General features: G+C 42.8%; 3 protein-coding genes across 5 annotated transcripts; all 3 read left to right on the top strand.

Annotated features, from left to right (window-relative positions):
- The first annotated feature begins 1,053 nt into the window (after positions 1 to 1,053).
- ppardb (peroxisome proliferator-activated receptor delta b) lies at positions 1,054 to 9,482 on the top strand. 3 transcript variants are annotated; one of them, XM_056422417.1, is made up of 8 exons: positions 1,054 to 1,198; positions 2,859 to 3,236; positions 4,499 to 4,650; positions 4,767 to 4,905; positions 5,360 to 5,562; positions 5,835 to 6,041; positions 6,137 to 6,380; positions 7,015 to 9,482. In XM_056422417.1, the coding sequence occupies exons 2-8, from the start codon at positions 2,915 to 2,917 to the stop codon at positions 7,260 to 7,262; spliced, it is 1,515 nt and encodes a 504-aa protein (XP_056278392.1). In that variant the 5' UTR covers positions 1,054 to 1,198; positions 2,859 to 2,914; the 3' UTR covers positions 7,263 to 9,482. The 3 variants fall into 3 exon arrangements, with proteins under 3 accessions (XP_056278392.1, XP_056278393.1, XP_056278394.1); XM_056422418.1 differs by having other exon boundaries at positions 2,841 to 3,236; XM_056422419.1 differs by lacking the exons at positions 1,054 to 1,198; positions 2,859 to 3,236 and having other exon boundaries at positions 4,559 to 4,685.
- A 362-nt stretch (positions 9,483 to 9,844) lies between these two features.
- Positions 9,845 to 12,411, top strand: mkrn4 (makorin, ring finger protein, 4). Its single transcript, XM_056423999.1, has 7 exons — positions 9,845 to 9,915; positions 10,753 to 10,872; positions 10,972 to 11,216; positions 11,289 to 11,371; positions 11,462 to 11,712; positions 11,804 to 11,911; positions 12,286 to 12,411. The coding sequence occupies exons 1-7, from the start codon at positions 9,845 to 9,847 to the stop codon at positions 12,398 to 12,400; spliced, it is 993 nt and encodes a 330-aa protein (XP_056279974.1). The 3' UTR covers positions 12,401 to 12,411.
- Positions 12,412 to 13,028: 617 nt separating this feature from the next.
- Positions 13,029 to 15,974, top strand: fance (FA complementation group E). The gene is made up of 10 exons (XM_056423189.1): positions 13,029 to 13,239; positions 13,758 to 14,319; positions 14,468 to 14,512; positions 14,592 to 14,648; positions 14,731 to 14,874; positions 14,945 to 15,068; positions 15,262 to 15,337; positions 15,444 to 15,510; positions 15,607 to 15,732; positions 15,821 to 15,974. Exons 1-10 carry the CDS (start codon positions 13,037 to 13,039, stop codon positions 15,923 to 15,925), a joined length of 1,509 nt encoding a protein of 502 aa, XP_056279164.1. The 5' UTR covers positions 13,029 to 13,036; the 3' UTR covers positions 15,926 to 15,974.
- Positions 15,975 to 16,234: the final 260 nt, after the last annotated feature.

Here is a 16,234-nt window from a genome sequence, read left to right as displayed (position 1 = left end):
ATGAATACTATTTGAAGAAGTACATTTAATAAGTTATACAAGAGGTAACATTTTAATTACAAAGACAACACAGTGGAGCAAATTCGAACCCACACTGCTGAGTTTTCAAACTGCACATCCGCTTGTTGATGAAATTGAGTCCAACGTCATTCTTTCAGTGTTGAAATGTGTCATGGTGACTAATTTGACAGATCTCACTCACAAAGAAGTCAGCATGAGTGAACAGAGACAGCCGCTGACACGCAGAGCAAACTACATCTTCTGGCTGGATTTATATTGTGTTTTTTTTAAGTTTAAAGTATTTCCCCCCTTTTTTAGGGACTATTTTTCCTTCTCTACAATAAATCATATTATCCAGATTTCAGAAAGTTACAACAACAAAATACAACATATAAACAATAAATACAACAATTACAACACATGAGTTCAGACCCCACAGCCACACATTTCTTGTTCTTGGGAAAGTATTTGTTTGATTTAGCAGCTCTTCTAAATCCATCTAATTGTGAATACAGATTTGAAAGAATTAATGAAATAGAAATATATACCATGACCACGTTAACCTGCCAGTGGTTAAAAAACAAAAGCTGCTTGGCCCCCGATTGTATACTTCCTTTAGTTGCCTGGTTGGTATGTACAACATGGATAGAAAAATCATTAGATAAATACATGTTTTATGTGTTTTGTTACGCACTCCAATTATATCTAAAGAAGTCCATTTTAATCCCCAAAGAAAGTTTAATTTCTGCAGATATGATCATCACAGCTATTCCGGATCCGTGCAGATACCAAAGGAATGACCATGTTACAGAAACGACGCCGAAACATCAATATAAGAGAGACCTTGACTGCTCAGAAAGCTGTTTGATAGATCCAGCCTGATGTGTGCATGCGCGCGGCGGGTTATTAGTCTCTCTCTCTCTCTCTCTCTCTCTCTCTCTCTCTCTCTCTCTCTCTCTCTCTCTCTCTCTCTCTCTCTCTCTCTCTCTCTCTCTCTCTCTCTCTCTCTCTCTCTCTCTCTCTCTCCCAGTCTGACGTTAGCTCCCGCTGCTAGCTGCTCGCTGCTGCTGCTGCTGCTGGGGCTTCACACTGCTTGTCAACAGCCGATCGATCCCGGCCGGGGGACTGGGCTCGCTCCATGTTTGTTTTAGGCCGTTCCTCGTGAACCCGTCCAGAACCAGCTGCAGTATTGGGAGAGGTAAGCTGACGTGCTCGCGTTATTTAAAGTCAACCCGGGAATGTGGGTCAGCTAGCAGTTAACGTGTGTAGTCAAGATTAGTAGCTAACCTAACTAGCTGCGGGTCGAGTTTCCTCGACGGCCAAGCGGCACGTTTTTACTCGTTCAATATTGTTTTCACACGAGTTTAAAAGTTTGACAGTAGCCATGTTGATGAATTTGCAGACTTTTCGTGCCTCTAACTTCAGTGTCCAGTTACAGTCCTGTCATTCACAGCAGCGTTGGCAGATATTTCCTAGAACTAGTGTGACAGGTTGTCTGCTGGACTACAAGCCCAAACAGCCCAATCTGAGCGGGTTGTTCCCTAAACCTCATGAAAACAAAGAGTACACTTTGTGACGCCCATCACGAAGGACGCTATTAATGATCATTATGGATGAATCTGTAATAAGTACACACTGTGGATGTTTGTCCGGGACGCATCTGACGTCACATTCATGCACAGATTAATCCACTAGGGGCCGCAGGGCAAATATTTAACCCCCACCATCAAAGCCCTCTCCCCTACTGCCCTCGACCAGCGATCAACACTGCTCAATGTGTACATAGTGCATATGCACCCTGTCCCCTTTAAGCACCCAAGTACACTGTGCACCCTACCATGGAAATAAGGTAAACAATAATACAGATGTCTCCCGGCTCCAGGAGAGACAATGTTTACTTTTTAAGATAGTGGAGAACAGACTGCATGCTTAAGACACATACATGTCAGGCCAAAGGCTGTGGCTAGCCGAGGACTCTTGGGTGATGGGCCCTCTATTGTCGTGGAGATGGAGCCCTGATCTGTGTTTAGGCCTGCGTTTTGTCATTTATATTTTAATATGGGAAAGAACATTAGTAAGAAAGGGTGGAAGACCATTGTGAGCATGTTCCTACCCAATGAGCCGGACTGCTTCGTGCCTATTAACTATTTTATGTGATCTTTAAAGTGCCTTCATCTGTTCATTATTATATTTGCTGCATTAGCACAACATATACATTTTTGACTGGCTACAATGATTATTTTGTGTGGTTCTCAATTTATTTGACCGAAAATGTGCTATATCTTATTGATATATCAATAACATACACCATAATAGAGGATTTAAAAGATCACCCTATTAAGGTGTTACGGCTATTTATTTTCATGAAAAATGTGACCTTTTAGAGCACTTATTATATATGTCTCACTAACCTAAAGCTAAATAGCCAAACTAAATATGCATGTTTACTAATGTGCTGAAATTAAGTGGAGCATTTTTTTCTCTGCAGCTTGTATTGACAGCGTAATGCTCAGTTTGGCTGTGAGTGTCTTGGACTGTTAACCACTCACATGCTGCAAGGTAGATGACATGTGGACCTTTGAGGCCAGTTTACAGTGATGTGGTCATTGTTGTTTTGAATGACATCCACATATCAGTTATTGTAGATTGTTTATTGTTTTTATAACAGTTTTTTCCCCCATTTATTATTTATATTACTTTGTTCTTTTTTTACTATGTCTCTTGTGTGCAATGTTCCTGTTTGCTGCTGTAATCCTGCAAATTGCCCCACTAATATGTACTAATATCTAATCTAATATCAAATGAACATTTGAATATTATATTGCTTATTTAAAACATAGTATTCTATTCTTCAACAGTGGAACTATGATGGCAACGTGACAGGGGAACCGTTGAGAAAGCTTAAACGGCAAACATGGAAGGACAGCGGAAGGACCAGCACGACAAGGTGAACGGCCACAGCAAGCCCAAATCGCCCCAGGACTCGGCTGATGTCAGGTGGACGCCACCCAAGGGAAAGTTTGGTGGTTCAAACCGCTGCGGGGGGACCAGTGTGTCAGAACTGACAGACCGGCAAGAGTTAAAGGCCAAGCAAAGGGAGGACGAAGAGGAGAAGGAGGTAGTTCCTCCCTCTGAAGGCCTGAAGGGGGACCAGAGGAAAAAAGAGAAAGAGAGTCTGGATAAGGAGGAAAACAATCACAGCAAGCAGAACAGCAGTGCAGCTTCCACCTACACAGGTAACATTTGTATTTCATGACAGTCATTGAAATGGTGCATGACATAATTTAATGACAGAGCATTCAAGGGGCAATCCTTAAAAGAGTCCAGTACTGGTTGATTGAGAATTTCTATTTGAGTGAAAACAATGGTCTATAGCAGGCCTATTCAACTAGCGGCCCGCGGGCCGGATATGGCCTGTTTGAGTTTAACTACGGCCCGCTAGACTGCCTGCAAATCAGTATAGCTTGGTAAGAAAAAATAAAACTGACGGACACGCCTCTTTTATACATTGAGACATCTAACCCAGAGCCATTGAGTTTCACTGTTGCCTCAACCAAACCTGTATGGTTACATCTTTATGTTACGCACCCGTGTTGGTTGCCGGTGTTACACCCCTACTGGTTTTCAAACCTACTGGTTTCCCTGCGCGTGCGTTGTGTTCTCTTAACATCTGCAGCGGGGCTCTGTCTCGCGCACCAGATTCGTCACACATTCACAAACATATTGCTGGAGATCTTCAAGCCACCGTTCATATCCATTTCGGCGATTACGATTGTATAAGTGAGCAGTGCATCACAGCCACGGATGAAGAAATACATTTTCGAAAAAATACAAATAAAAAGATCGCCCGACCTGGTTTTGATCTCTTTCACGCAAAAGGAGACTGCACTCAAAGACGTGCAGTCTGTGCGCTGCGCCACCAGATATTAGTTTCAACTCAAGTAATTTATATATTGATCCATTAAGTCACATTTCTTATGTTTTCATGGGAACAGTTTGGTTGAAGGGATCTGAAACAACTGGTTCCCTTGAGCGGATATTTACACTTTGAAACATGTTTATAGTGATGCTTGTTCGCAACACTTTTGCCACACAATACCGACGCATTTTCGTGTGTGACTGTTTACCTCTGGAAATATACATTACTGTTTTTCATTTTTAGCCATTATTTTATCAATATTCTGTGCGGCCCTCACACCCCCCGTGATTTTCTTATTCGGCCCACTTGCTACTGAAGTTGAATAGCCCTGGTCTATAGGTTAATTTATTAGATTCCATGTTCTACTTTAGAAACACTAAACTAAACTATATGATATGTGTAGGATTATATATGCAGTTATATATATATATGTCTTGCAATATTTTCAACAGTGGCCAAGAGGCTCAATCACCATCGTACTACCGCGTTCAGCCAGAGATAAAGGCTGAACAGTCATTTGTTTCACTGAAAATCTCCCAGATTGCCACGTCAAATTTCATGTTTTTTCTCTTTTTTCAGACTTGTCTCATACCTCGTCACCCTCGCTGTCAGAACAGCTGCGTCTTGGCCGAGAAGACAGCACAGGGTCTGGGATCAGCGTGGAGTGTAAGGTCTGCGGGGACAAGGCCTCTGGCTTTCACTATGGGGTGCATGCCTGTGAGGGTTGCAAGGTAATACAGTGTGTGCGTCACAACAGAATGGCCAAGTAAGATTACAAAGTTCGATAACTGCAGTTTTGTGCCATCTGATGTGAGTTGCTGAACCCGTTGCTTTGTTTCTCACGCAGGGCTTTTTCCGTCGAACCGTGCGAATGAAACTGGAATATGATCGCTGTGAGCGTTCCTGCAAGATTCAGAAGAAGAATCGTAACAAGTGCCAATATTGTCGCTTTCAGAAGTGCCTGTCTTTGGGAATGTCGCATGATGGTGAGAGCAAGAATATGTTCTCAAATGAACCATATCCATAGTTTAAATGTTATTTTTAAAAACTTTATAAATCCATGTCTTGAATTTAAATTATGTTTGAGGTTTAGTTATTAAGAATTGGATTGTTAATCTCTTTTGGAATTAGCTCACATTGTTTTGTTAGTTCTGTTTTGGGGGGAGGTGAAAGACCCTCGAGCTCCAGTGGATGTTAACTTGTTACAATAACAACTTTGTATCTGTCGTCTGGTGCACTTTTGAAACATGCTTTTTTGGTATTATTGAGGTGATGGCTAACAAAGGTCAAGGACTCAATGTTGTATTTAAATTTACAAAAGTGTTTTGCTAACTAGGAACCGGTTCCAAAAAGAAAAAAAGGCATCAGAACCCATGCTTAGGGATTTACTCCTGAAATATTCACCCGAAATAAGACCAGCATGTGTGTGCGTTTGCTCAGCGATCCGATATGGACGTATGCCTGAGGTGGAGAGGAAGAAGCTGGTGGCAGGCCTGCTTGCTGAAGAACTGAATCTTAGCAAACCAGGGGGCTCCGACCTGAAGACCTTGGCCAAACAAGTCAACGCAGCCTACCTGAAGAACCTCCTTATGACCAAGAAGAGGGCCCGCAGCATCCTGTCAGGCAAAACCAGCAGCATCTCGGTACGTTAGAGACTTAGAACAGCTTAGTACTGGTTTTACGGATATATTAAGATATGGAAATGGGGAACTGTGACTCTGACCCTTACCTCCAAACTCTTGTTTTAATCAGTCAGACCTTTTCTGCTTTAAAGTCTGAACATATGTAAGACAACTATAAAGAAGATGTTGATATATAATACATTATTATGTTTTATGCTAATCCACAATCATCAAGTCTTTGAAGTAACAGATGGTCCTTTTTTTGTGGAAATGTATTCTTGTCTTCTGTTTAGCCGTTTGTGATCCACGACATGGACACACTGTGGAAGGCAGAAGGTGGTTTGGTGTGGAGGCAGCTAGTTCACGGCGCGCCCCTTGCCAAGGAGATCGGGGTTCATGTGTTCTACCGCTGCCAATGCACCACCGTGGAGACGGTGCGAGAGCTCACTGAGTTTGCCAAGAGCATTCCGGGGTTTGTGGACCTCTACCTTAATGACCAGGTGAATGGCCGTCTGCTGGACTCCAGAGTGAGATGATGTAGCTGTGCCTGTTTATTTTAGACACTAATGTTCATTTGTCTGTGTGCTCTCTACAGGTCACTTTGCTGAAGTATGGTGTGCATGAGGCTATTTTTGCCATGCTGCCCTCTCTCATGAACAAGGATGGACTGTTGGTGGCCAATGGTAAAGGCTTTGTGACCAGGGAGTTCCTGCGCAGCTTAAGAAAACCCTTCAGTGAGATCATGGAGCCCAAGTTTGAGTTTGCTGTCAAGTTTAATGCTCTGGATCTGGATGACAGCGACCTGGCCCTGTTTGTCGCTGCCATTATTCTCTGTGGAGGTGAGATTGAAGGTTTTTATTGTATATATGAAGACATATTGTCATATTTGATTCTTGTTATGTTCAAAGTTTCTGCAGGTCTTGAGAAGTTTTACAAAATATTACATTAATATTGTCCTCAAATGTCTGAAAAGGGTCTAAAACCACCTTGCACTTTATTTCAAAAACATCTTAAATATGTTCTCAGTCATAAAATGTTTATTTTCAGATTGAGGGCTGTGTGAAGAAAGCGCCATCAGACCTGAAGCAAACACTCGCTGCTCGGGAGCTGTTTGACTCGATCAATGTTAACGTTAAAGTCAAATACATCAACTTAAACAAATTCATCTTTTATAATTGGTTAATCCAACCATCCATCCTGCGTCCAGGTCTCATTAATTCTATGAATTATATCTTCTGAAATTATTTCTATATACTGCTACTACTGAAGAAAATGATATACTAACCCAATTTGTACCTTTTGGTTTTCCTTCGTACTTTAGTCTGTAGGTTTTGAAACGGTTGTTAAATTGCTTTCTATGTGTCACAAAAAGGAAAAACATTTTTTTTATTTAACCTGCATACCCTGTATGTTTGCTTGGCGTAAATTCTGACTCATCAAAAGGTGTCCCTTCTTGTTCTGGTTGTTCTTCAGATCGTCCCGGGCTAATGAACGTAGAGCAGGTGGAGCAGAGTCAGGACAACATCCTTCAGGCCCTGGACCTCCACCTACAATCAAACCACTCTGACTCAGCCTACCTCTTCCCCAAGCTGCTGCAGAAGATGGCCGACCTTCGTCAGCTAGTTACTGAGAACGTTCAACTTGTCCAAAAGATCAAAAAGACGGAGTCGGAGACCTCGCTCCACCCTCTACTACAGGAGATCTACAAAGACATGTATTAGTATTCCCCAGCACAGACTGCTTTTAGCAATACTGTTACAGACTGAATTTACATTCATGATACTACACTGCATTCAGTACAAGCACTGTTCCACGTACCGGCATGGATTATAACGTGCAGATAAGGCAACGTGACGTGGCAGAGCTAACACAATCAGGAAAGTATTCTCAATGTCAGCAATACCCTCTGCACAGTTTGTGTGTGTGTGTGTGTGTGTGTGTGTGTGAGCGTCAGTGTGAGTGTGTGTGAGAGAGGGAGAGATCAGCATCTGGATTCATTTGCTGAAAGTCCGAGTTTCCCACAACGGTCACTTAACAGAGAGAATGAATTGTTTTCTCACCGAGGCTGCTCCTGTTACATTCTAATAGCAAAGCTGACCCCAGAGCAGTTTTTAGAGAGTTTCTCCTCACTCCCCTCAGCTCTGTGTTTGTGAAGGGAAAGCATTTTGGGTTCTTACACCAATGGCATAGTTGAAAAAGAAAAGAGACGTAAAGTTTGTACTGTGCAAGAGTTTCTTATGATGCCAATGTCTTTGATGGAGTGATTGTTCTCAGACTTTTGGTAAAGCTGAAGGTGCACAAATTGGTATTTGTTTACATCATCATCATCAATGACCGCTACTTTGCCATTTGGTTAATAGAACACAAACTGGGCTGGCTCCAGCAGTGTAGAGCTCTCTCTAAGCAGCTGTCTGCAATACCGGTTTAATTGTTCACTAAATGGGGAGATCCAAGTTATACAGGTTTTGTCCTAACGCAATCTGCCCAAGTGGTAACTATTGGACTACGCTGCACAGATGTTGTCTCTAAACTGACTCTATAAACCAGTGGTCCCCAAACTACGGCCCGCCTCCACATTTGGACCGGCCCCCTGAACAATACCAGAGACACGTTCCGATTTATTATTTTTTTCACCCTGCCCGCTGCCGTTGAGATTGCAGTGAGACGCGGAGAAAATGTGAAGTGGTGCTCTTCGCAATAGAACATCTTTGATGGGACGTGTCGCGTCTCGGCCAATCAGCGTTCAGATGTCGACCGCGTTTGGGAAGTTAGGTTAGCTTGAATGTTAGTCCGCTACATCTGCTGCTGTCACGCTGCACGGTGTAGCGATACTAACGAAGTACCCGTACGTTAAAAACGATGTGATTTAGCATATTTTTAGTATCGATACTTCATTAAAAGAGCGATCAGAGCGCACGCGCTGCTCCGCTCCGTTAAATGCTGTCTGCACGCGCAGTGCTCACCTGTGTGCGCGCATCGCTCAGCCGTGATGCGCGCACACAGGTGAGCACACTCTCACCAGCCCCGCCCCCCCCCCCGGGCTGGCCCTCCAGCAGACAAGGGAAACGTTATGTGGCCCTCTCAGGAAAAAGTTTGGGGACCCCTGCTATAAACACATAACCCACTGAAGTTCAAGGGACAGCATGTTTTTTTATATTCTTTTTTTTATGTCACAAATGATAATGAATTTGCCATTTTAAGGGTAGTCCATGTAATTTGTACTAATTATTTGTAATTTTTATTCATATTTGTAAGGGCAAAACATGAATTGTGATCTTGTTTTATGTATTAAGTACATTTTTTTTCATATTACATGCTTGCCTGTTTAGTTTCGGTTGTACCAAATATATTGTCGAGCATACCAACAAACGTTTCCTTGGTAAGGAATTTGGATTTCACGACCTAAAACTTGCATAATGTACCACATTGTCATTATTGGGAAAATTGATGATAAGAAATCAGCATCCAGCATTTGGTAACGTTAGTCGCTCATGTATTAACCACAGTCCTAGATTACTATCCTTTTTGTGTACTGATTTGTCGTCTTAAGAGAGCCACAAAGTGTAACATCCTTACAATACTGAAGCCAAGAATCCTAGGTTTTCAACTGTTTTCCATCCCCTCGTATTCTGTAGGACTTTTCTTTTTTTTCCGTCACTGTTTTGACTCTAAATAGACTTCAGCATGTCAGCATCCGTGCACACAGTCCACTTCCAGAAATCTCCTCCTGTGCTCTTAATCTGTCTTGATCCCTATCTACCTCTAATATATGATCTGTGACATTATTCCACTGTTGCACCTGATCTCTGACGTTTGTTATTGTTGCCTTAATTCTTGCTATTGACACACATTGCAAATCTGATATTATTGACTGATGTGCGGCGATCCAACACAGCAAAGGGTGTGGATGGATAAGGAGATAAAGTACACCAAAAAAAGTTGATGTAAGCTACCTCTGTGTCTGAGTGATTGGGATTGGCATGTGTTCTCACAATAAGACTTGAAATAATTTCGTCCGCACAGTCACGTGTACAACATCTGCAGATCTCGTTTAGTTACATCTCACTGATAAAACTTTATTAGAAATACCGCTGATGTTCTACTTATTTCTAAAGAGAGACAGACGCATGTGCGACACACAGGTCTGGTGTGATCACCTTCACCAATTAGACGTTGGGCTGGTTCAGACCAATTAAGGGCGCGATGGAACACGTCGCGTAGAAACGTCAACGCCTCGTTCCTATTGGCTCGCTGCTCAGGTGATTGGGACGAGGAACCGGCCGCCAACTATTTAGACGTAGAGATGGAGGTCCATTGGCGTGATGCTCGGAGCGCACAGAGGATGGACTCGGCCCGTGGTCGAAGTATCTGCAGGTAAGCGGCGGCTGGTTGTGTTACAGCCGTTAAAGCGGACGAGATGATGGGGAAGCGTTTGCTTTGATATTGAGAAACGTTACTATCCGAGGAGGGGAGCCAACTAACGTTAACGTTACTTTCAACCGCTGCACGAGAAGGCGGACATTGTAGCGAAAATAGTGACTTTAACCGATTTTAATAACGTAACCTAGATGTTAATAAAACGAGAAGCATTTTGTTGTTGTTGTTGTTGTTGTTTGAGTTGGTTTGGAGAGTATAAATGACAAGTGTCAAGAAGCATTTGAGTGTCCTTGTTGACGTTGTTTAACCGCTCATTGACGGGCCCCTGCTCAGCTGTCTCATTTAACATGGACACCATTAAATTAATCTCTCTGGACATGACTTGCTTAATTAATGCGAACTTAATTGTAACGTTAGTGTCACTTCGTAGGACACAAGTTAACGTTAGTCTAACTGAACGTTAGTCTAACTGAACGTCAGCCGGTGACGTGTTTCATACCGTTCAAACTGTCGGTTATTAGCGTCCCAGATATCATTTCTACATTCACTAACTATTCCTCGTAAATAAATGTATTGGTTCCTCTTCTTTCGTTTCGCTTGCATGTTTATTTTGTCATGTTTGGCTTTAGGTAACTAGCGATGGTACAACTGTTTCTAAATGTAGTTTTACTCACCGGAGACTCGCACAATAAGGATAAGTTAACGTTACAGCTCTGACTTGACCAACGTGCGGCCTAAAAGCAGGTTTTATGTTTTGACTCGATTGTAAGACTTATACATTTAATCGACCTCCGATTGTTTAACAAATATACTGCTCACTCTCTTTCATTGCAGGCATTTCATGAATGGCTCATGCCGATTTGGTCAAAGATGTATTTACCAACATGAATTGCCACAACAAAGAATATGTTGGTACTTTCAGAAAGGTGGATGCTGGTATGGAGAACAATGCTGGTGCGCTCTCTATCCCCACATCACTCCGATGTATTTAATTTAATGAGGGAATATGTCATGCACACATTACTTTGGCTCTTTAATATGTTCCCCTGCTAGGTATCGCCATGTCCTTCAACCTGACTTTGATGCAGCTATTGCTGGAAGAAGAGGTTCAGTGCCTATGGTTTCCGTCAGAGTGGCTTACGCTCCACCGGAAAGAAGAGGGTCCGAGCCTGCCCTTCTGCAGGCCGAGCTGCTGACCAGGCAGGAATGCAATGGATCACAGTCGGTGGTTAATGAATTAAATTCTCATCATGGCATTTGGCTCCTGGCAGCAAATATTGCTGAGGAACAATCGCAAGGTATTTACTGTTTTCACGGATGACGCTGACCTCGGTAAGTATTTCGCTACACTACATACTACTTCTTTACAGATGCAGACACTCCTCTCACTGCTTCTTGGGAATCAGTCCAGAGCTCAGAAGTTGCTCAAGCATCTGATGGAAGAAATGAGAAGGTTTGTTTAATGATGTGTTCCTTTATACCCATTAGTGGCTCAAACTAAATTGAATTCTACTTGTACTGACTTCCAAGTTTCTGTGTCAAGGAGACTTTCAATGAAACGATAGAGGATGGTGCAGCTGCTGCAGCCTTCAGTCCCCGTGAGCATATAGAGGAAACGGAGGCCTTCCTCCAGAGTGAAAATGTGACCTGTGGCATCTGCATGGACAAGGTGTACGACGCGAAGGATTCAAGAAGCAATCTTTTTGGACTCTTGCCCAACTGCAATCACTCCTTCTGTTTACAATGCATCATGACCTGGAGGAAAACAAAAGACCTCGGGGCAGATGTTGTCAAGTGGGTTTAAGTAACATATTTTAATATTTAACTGCATCTGACAAGGTGTGTAAATGATTTGACTTTAAATCGGTGTTTGATAATTCCTCAGGAGCTGCCCACAGTGTCGAGTGAGGTCTGCCTTTTACGTGCCAAACAAACTCTGGGTTGAAGGAAGAGCAAAGGAAATCGTAATTGCTGCCTTCAAAGAGAAATTTAGGTATGTTGTCAAATTTAGTTTTGATAACTGCACAAAACGTACATCTGGGCTCAGTCTAATGTGACTGATGGCATATATATATGTGTATATATATATATGCATACATATATATATGTGTGTTAGTTCTGTTTTTATTTTAACTGTATTGTCAAGGTAGCACCCTGACAATTATTAATGCTGAAAGGGCTACATTGGTAATGATTACAAAATGGGACAGCAATAACATAAAAAGACGGTTGCATCAATAAGAGCCTTACCTTCTTTCAATTCTAAGTTTTGCTTAAAGTTTACAGACAATGCTGGTCTTGCAATTTTTGTTTTGAGAATTGACCACCTACAACTGAAACCTCTTTTTTTTCTTGTCTCACGAATAGTATGAAAATATGCAATTACTACAGCCGAGGCCTGCGCTGTCCCTTCCATGCGGAATGCCTTTATCGGCATGACAAACCTGCCTGTCGCGGGTTATTTCCCAGAGAGAGAGACTGACCAACATGTGAACTCACCTGCTGCAGTTGTTTGTGAATGAGTGTACACGTGGCACATAGTTATCTGCTTCTCTTCTAGATGGAAGCAAACCACACGTGATGCTTCTGTCTAATGTTATTGTGGCTGTCTGTGGCCTTCTAGTTTGGATATATTTCTCTCCTGTGGCCATTGTGCTTCAAATATGTTGTAGCCTACATTGTTAGTTTTTCCATGACTTCTAATTCATAAGAGCTCAATTCTGACTACTCTCCTAGCAATTTGCACTATTTTGATATTTTAACGTCTGCGGATAATTGTTTTAATAGTCTATAGATAAAAAAAGTATGCTGTTCCCCCTTCTTGCTAATGTCCACTCCTGATGAATGTCTTTTGGCAAGAATATGAAATGTACGTTTTTATTTATTTTTAAACAAGTTGTACTTGTGCACCGAAAATAAAACATTGCTTCACATGTCTCACTGTAAAGGTAATTTGTTTTATTTTTATTTCGCGATTTGCTCTGAGGGGCCAGAACGTATTGCGCCTGAGTTTCACCGCTAGGTGGCGGTGTGGAACACAACGTTCGTGAAATGACATCCGCGAAGAAGAATGTCAACACAAGTGGCGGGGAGGCGAGCAGCAGCTCATCCAACCGGGATGTTTCTGAGTCGGTTTGACGGGCCAACGAAGCTGCTGGTCCGGTCGCTCCTGTGTGGACCCGCCGGTGCACACAGAGCTCTGGACGTCTTCCAGCGGCAGCAGCGAGTCCACCCGGACATGTCGCTGTGTCGCTTCATGGAGACCCTGTGTCACGACGAAGTGACCAGCTCTCCGCCTGACGAAGCCCAGCCGCTAACTGTGCAAGTAACCGCTCTGGGTTTCTGTAATATGCGTGTTTGGGAGTAAACGTATCTGGAGAGAGGAGACGCGTCCTCTTCTGGGCTAGGAACCTTATTTCTGCTACAATGTACTTGAGCAACACTAAAGTTAGGAAATTATGTTGCTATAAAAACAGGTGCTGGAACCTCAATGTAGACATACATGTGTCCGAATAAAACTGTGAAGCCCCGATTTCTTTGTGGCATGTCAGATAGTTTATACTTGTACTAAACTGCATTTCTGATAAACTTAGTAACCATTTTTAAAACTCATAAAAATGACCAGTTTGGCGGCTGGACTTCCACTGTATGCTGATATGTAACTAACTATTTGAGCCACCACTGTCTGCCTGTATGGTCGGTACCAGCACTCGTAACACGTTGATGCATTTTTATTTGAGAAGTCATAGTTAAGACTAAGTGCTAACTTGAGAAACTGTGGACATCTAGTGTTATTGTCACACCCCTATGCCTCACACCCATGTTCTCACCTGTTCTAGTAAGCCCCTGGTGTGCCTGTTCCCAGCATTATTTCAACACAACCTGCTCTCCTTCATCCATCTGGTCCACTCGGTTCTTCCTCGAACAACTGTTCTTCGTCTTCTCAACTGCCTCAGCCAGGACCCTCATCCAAGCCCCTGGGTCATGGCTCTGGTTAGACAGCTGGAAAGAAACTTTGGGACCCACAATAACCCTCTGTACACTCCACTGTGCAGCCAGAGACTCGAGGCGCTGTCAAAGAATTTAGTTGGTTTTGGTAAGACCGGAGGATGGGCCATGTGCTACAGCGGTCCAACAGTGGACTCTGGTTCTCAACATGCATCTGGGTCATCAGAGCTGGGGACACAACGGAAAAGAAAAGGCAGCGTTCTCACTCTGGACTCAGAATGTGAGGAAACGGGACAGCAGAGTAAACGGATGAAGATGGAAGACTGTGGTCGTGAACGGAGCGCAAAAGAAGAGACGGAAAGATTGGAAAGTGAGGCTCCAGCAGAAACCCTTGGTGAAGAACTGCAGGCAGCACCGGACGGTCCATGTGAAGCCCTGCCTGAACATATCACGGTATGGACCATACAGAGGCACTCGCAGGCTTCATCTGTTCTGTCTTCACTGAGATTTACATCCCTTTAACAATGTAGTACGTTTCCAAAGTGATCAAATCTATTGTTTAGACTATTTTATTCATACAAGTTTATTTTTAATTTTGTAGGCATTTGTTCTTCAAATAAAAGAACTACTGGAAAGTCAGACAGAGGTAAGAATAAATGTTGTCTTTATTCAAGCCAGCATGGACAGTTACATTTGTTTTAATTAATGTTATTGACTGTTTGCAGTGGGACCAGATCTCCATGGATGTGTTCGAAGTGTTGAACAACTGTGACCCTGGCCAAGTATGTCCTCAAAAATACCCTTTTGACCAGTCTTGCTTGCTGGTGGGCAGAGTGAGGTCCAACTTCACATCTCGTCCTCTAGGTGGAGGTGTTATGCAGCATGCTGAGTTTTCCTGACTTACCGGAGCAAACTCTGCCAAACTTGTGCAGCAGTATTTTGGCTCCTGCTCTTGACTTCAGCTACAGCACGGCAGCGACACTCATCAAGAGCCTCCTGCTGCAGAAGGTCCTAAATATGCAAAATATAGAAAATGGGTTTCTGTGTTTGAGACTGACAGGATATCCTTTTATTGCAGGTCCTGGCTCTGTCAGAACCGGCCTCCAGATGTTTAGTCACTGCAGTGACGTCACTGTGTAGCCGCTATCCCAGACCAACGTGCCACGCTCTGATCGGACCACTTCTAGAGGAAAAGAACATGGGTGAGGAAAGGGTTGAGCTACGCTTGAGTGCAGTTATGAGCATCGCAGGGACTTGGCCAGGGAATTACAGCTGGCATGGATCCAGTGTTTGAAGAACATGGAAACAGGACGGATGCTTTGAAGGGACGACCTTGGTCCTCACCGCTTGGCCCGAACAGCAATTTGGCCTCATTTTGTAACTGTTTTTTTTTAGGGAACTTGCAGGCTGATCTGCTAAACAGACTAATAGAAGGCTGCCTGGATTCTCATTACAGACTGCAGGTGCTTCAGTAAGAAAACATTTAGATTATGCATGTACTGCACTAAAGAGTCAAATAAACACACAATTATTATTAGTTGATTGTGTATGCAGTATCCTCTCTCTTCCCCTCCTAGAATGACTTTCAAGAGATCTTGGACTGAGGCTGTGCTCTCCGTTATCCACAGCTTGCTGGACTCAAAGGTAAGAGGAAAATGTGTTTATATATTTTGAATAAACTAATTTTTCTGCAAGGCCACATTGTCCGAATATTCGTTATGGAGTCGTTTTGTTTTTCAGCCTGACTTCAGTGAAGAACTGTTCACACAGTTCACTGAACAGCTCTTCAGCCAGAGTCCTCAATTCACAAAGTCTGTGAAGTTTGCAAAAATGATGCTAACAGTCCTCACCAAATATAACTGTCATGTACGTTTGCACATTGTCATGCACAATGGCAGAGCAGTGGCTGAAATGACATGTTCACCGTTATGCATGTGTTTTAATGTTTTTCCAGATGACACCTGCACACAAACACTCCCTGGAAGGCTGCTTGATGGCAAATGAGACTTTCCTGAAAAAGTCTCTCCAAGCTGCTTGGAGAAGAATCACACAACCGTGAATTTTCTTCTGTTTTAGTAAATGTTAATAAAACTGTTTGAATAAGTTCTCGTCCATCTCTTTGCCATATTTACTTGAAAATGAAAAAACCTTATTTCATGTACAAACTTTGATCTTGTAAATATATACTATGCTGTGATTTAGAATTAGCTCCACCTCGACTATCGTCAACACTAAGTTAGAGTAACTACATACCTGCAAACTTGTCACCATTCGGTGAAATTCACCGTTTTGAAAACAAAATAGGTCATCCACGTGAATCGTGTAGATCTGAAGAGTTTTTGTTTTGGGGTAGGGGGGGTGGGGATCA

Source organism: Pseudoliparis swirei, chromosome 9, assembly GCF_029220125.1.
Source record: "Pseudoliparis swirei isolate HS2019 ecotype Mariana Trench chromosome 9, NWPU_hadal_v1, whole genome shotgun sequence".
Lineage (NCBI taxonomy): Eukaryota > Metazoa > Chordata > Actinopteri > Perciformes > Liparidae > Pseudoliparis > Pseudoliparis swirei.
Note: the sequence above shows the minus strand (reverse complement) of the source record. Positions and strands in the feature narration are given on the sequence as shown.

Excerpts from the sequence above, each read along its gene's own strand:
- ppardb (XM_056422417.1), top strand. The coding sequence starts at position 2,915 with ATGGAAGGACAGCGGAAGGACCAGCACGACAAGGTGAACGGCCACAGC. Across the intron at positions 6,042-6,136 it reads ACCTCTACCTTAATGACCAG|GTCACTTTGCTGAAGTATGG; the intron begins GTGAATGGCCGT and ends TGCTCTCTACAG. Across the intron at positions 6,381-7,014 it reads TGCCATTATTCTCTGTGGAG|ATCGTCCCGGGCTAATGAAC; the intron begins GTGAGATTGAAG and ends GTTGTTCTTCAG.
- mkrn4 (XM_056423999.1), top strand. The coding sequence starts at position 9,845 with ATGGAGGTCCATTGGCGTGATGCTCGGAGCGCACAGAGGATGGACTCG. Across the intron at positions 9,916-10,752 it reads CGTGGTCGAAGTATCTGCAG|GCATTTCATGAATGGCTCAT; the intron begins GTAAGCGGCGGC and ends CTTTCATTGCAG. Across the intron at positions 11,713-11,803 it reads CTCGGGGCAGATGTTGTCAA|GAGCTGCCCACAGTGTCGAG; the intron begins GTGGGTTTAAGT and ends ATAATTCCTCAG.
- fance (XM_056423189.1), top strand. The coding sequence starts at position 13,037 with ATGTTTCTGAGTCGGTTTGACGGGCCAACGAAGCTGCTGGTCCGGTCG. Across the intron at positions 13,240-13,757 it reads GAAGCCCAGCCGCTAACTGT|TAAGCCCCTGGTGTGCCTGT; the intron begins GCAAGTAACCGC and ends CACCTGTTCTAG. Across the intron at positions 15,733-15,820 it reads TCACCAAATATAACTGTCAT|ATGACACCTGCACACAAACA; the intron begins GTACGTTTGCAC and ends ATGTTTTTCCAG.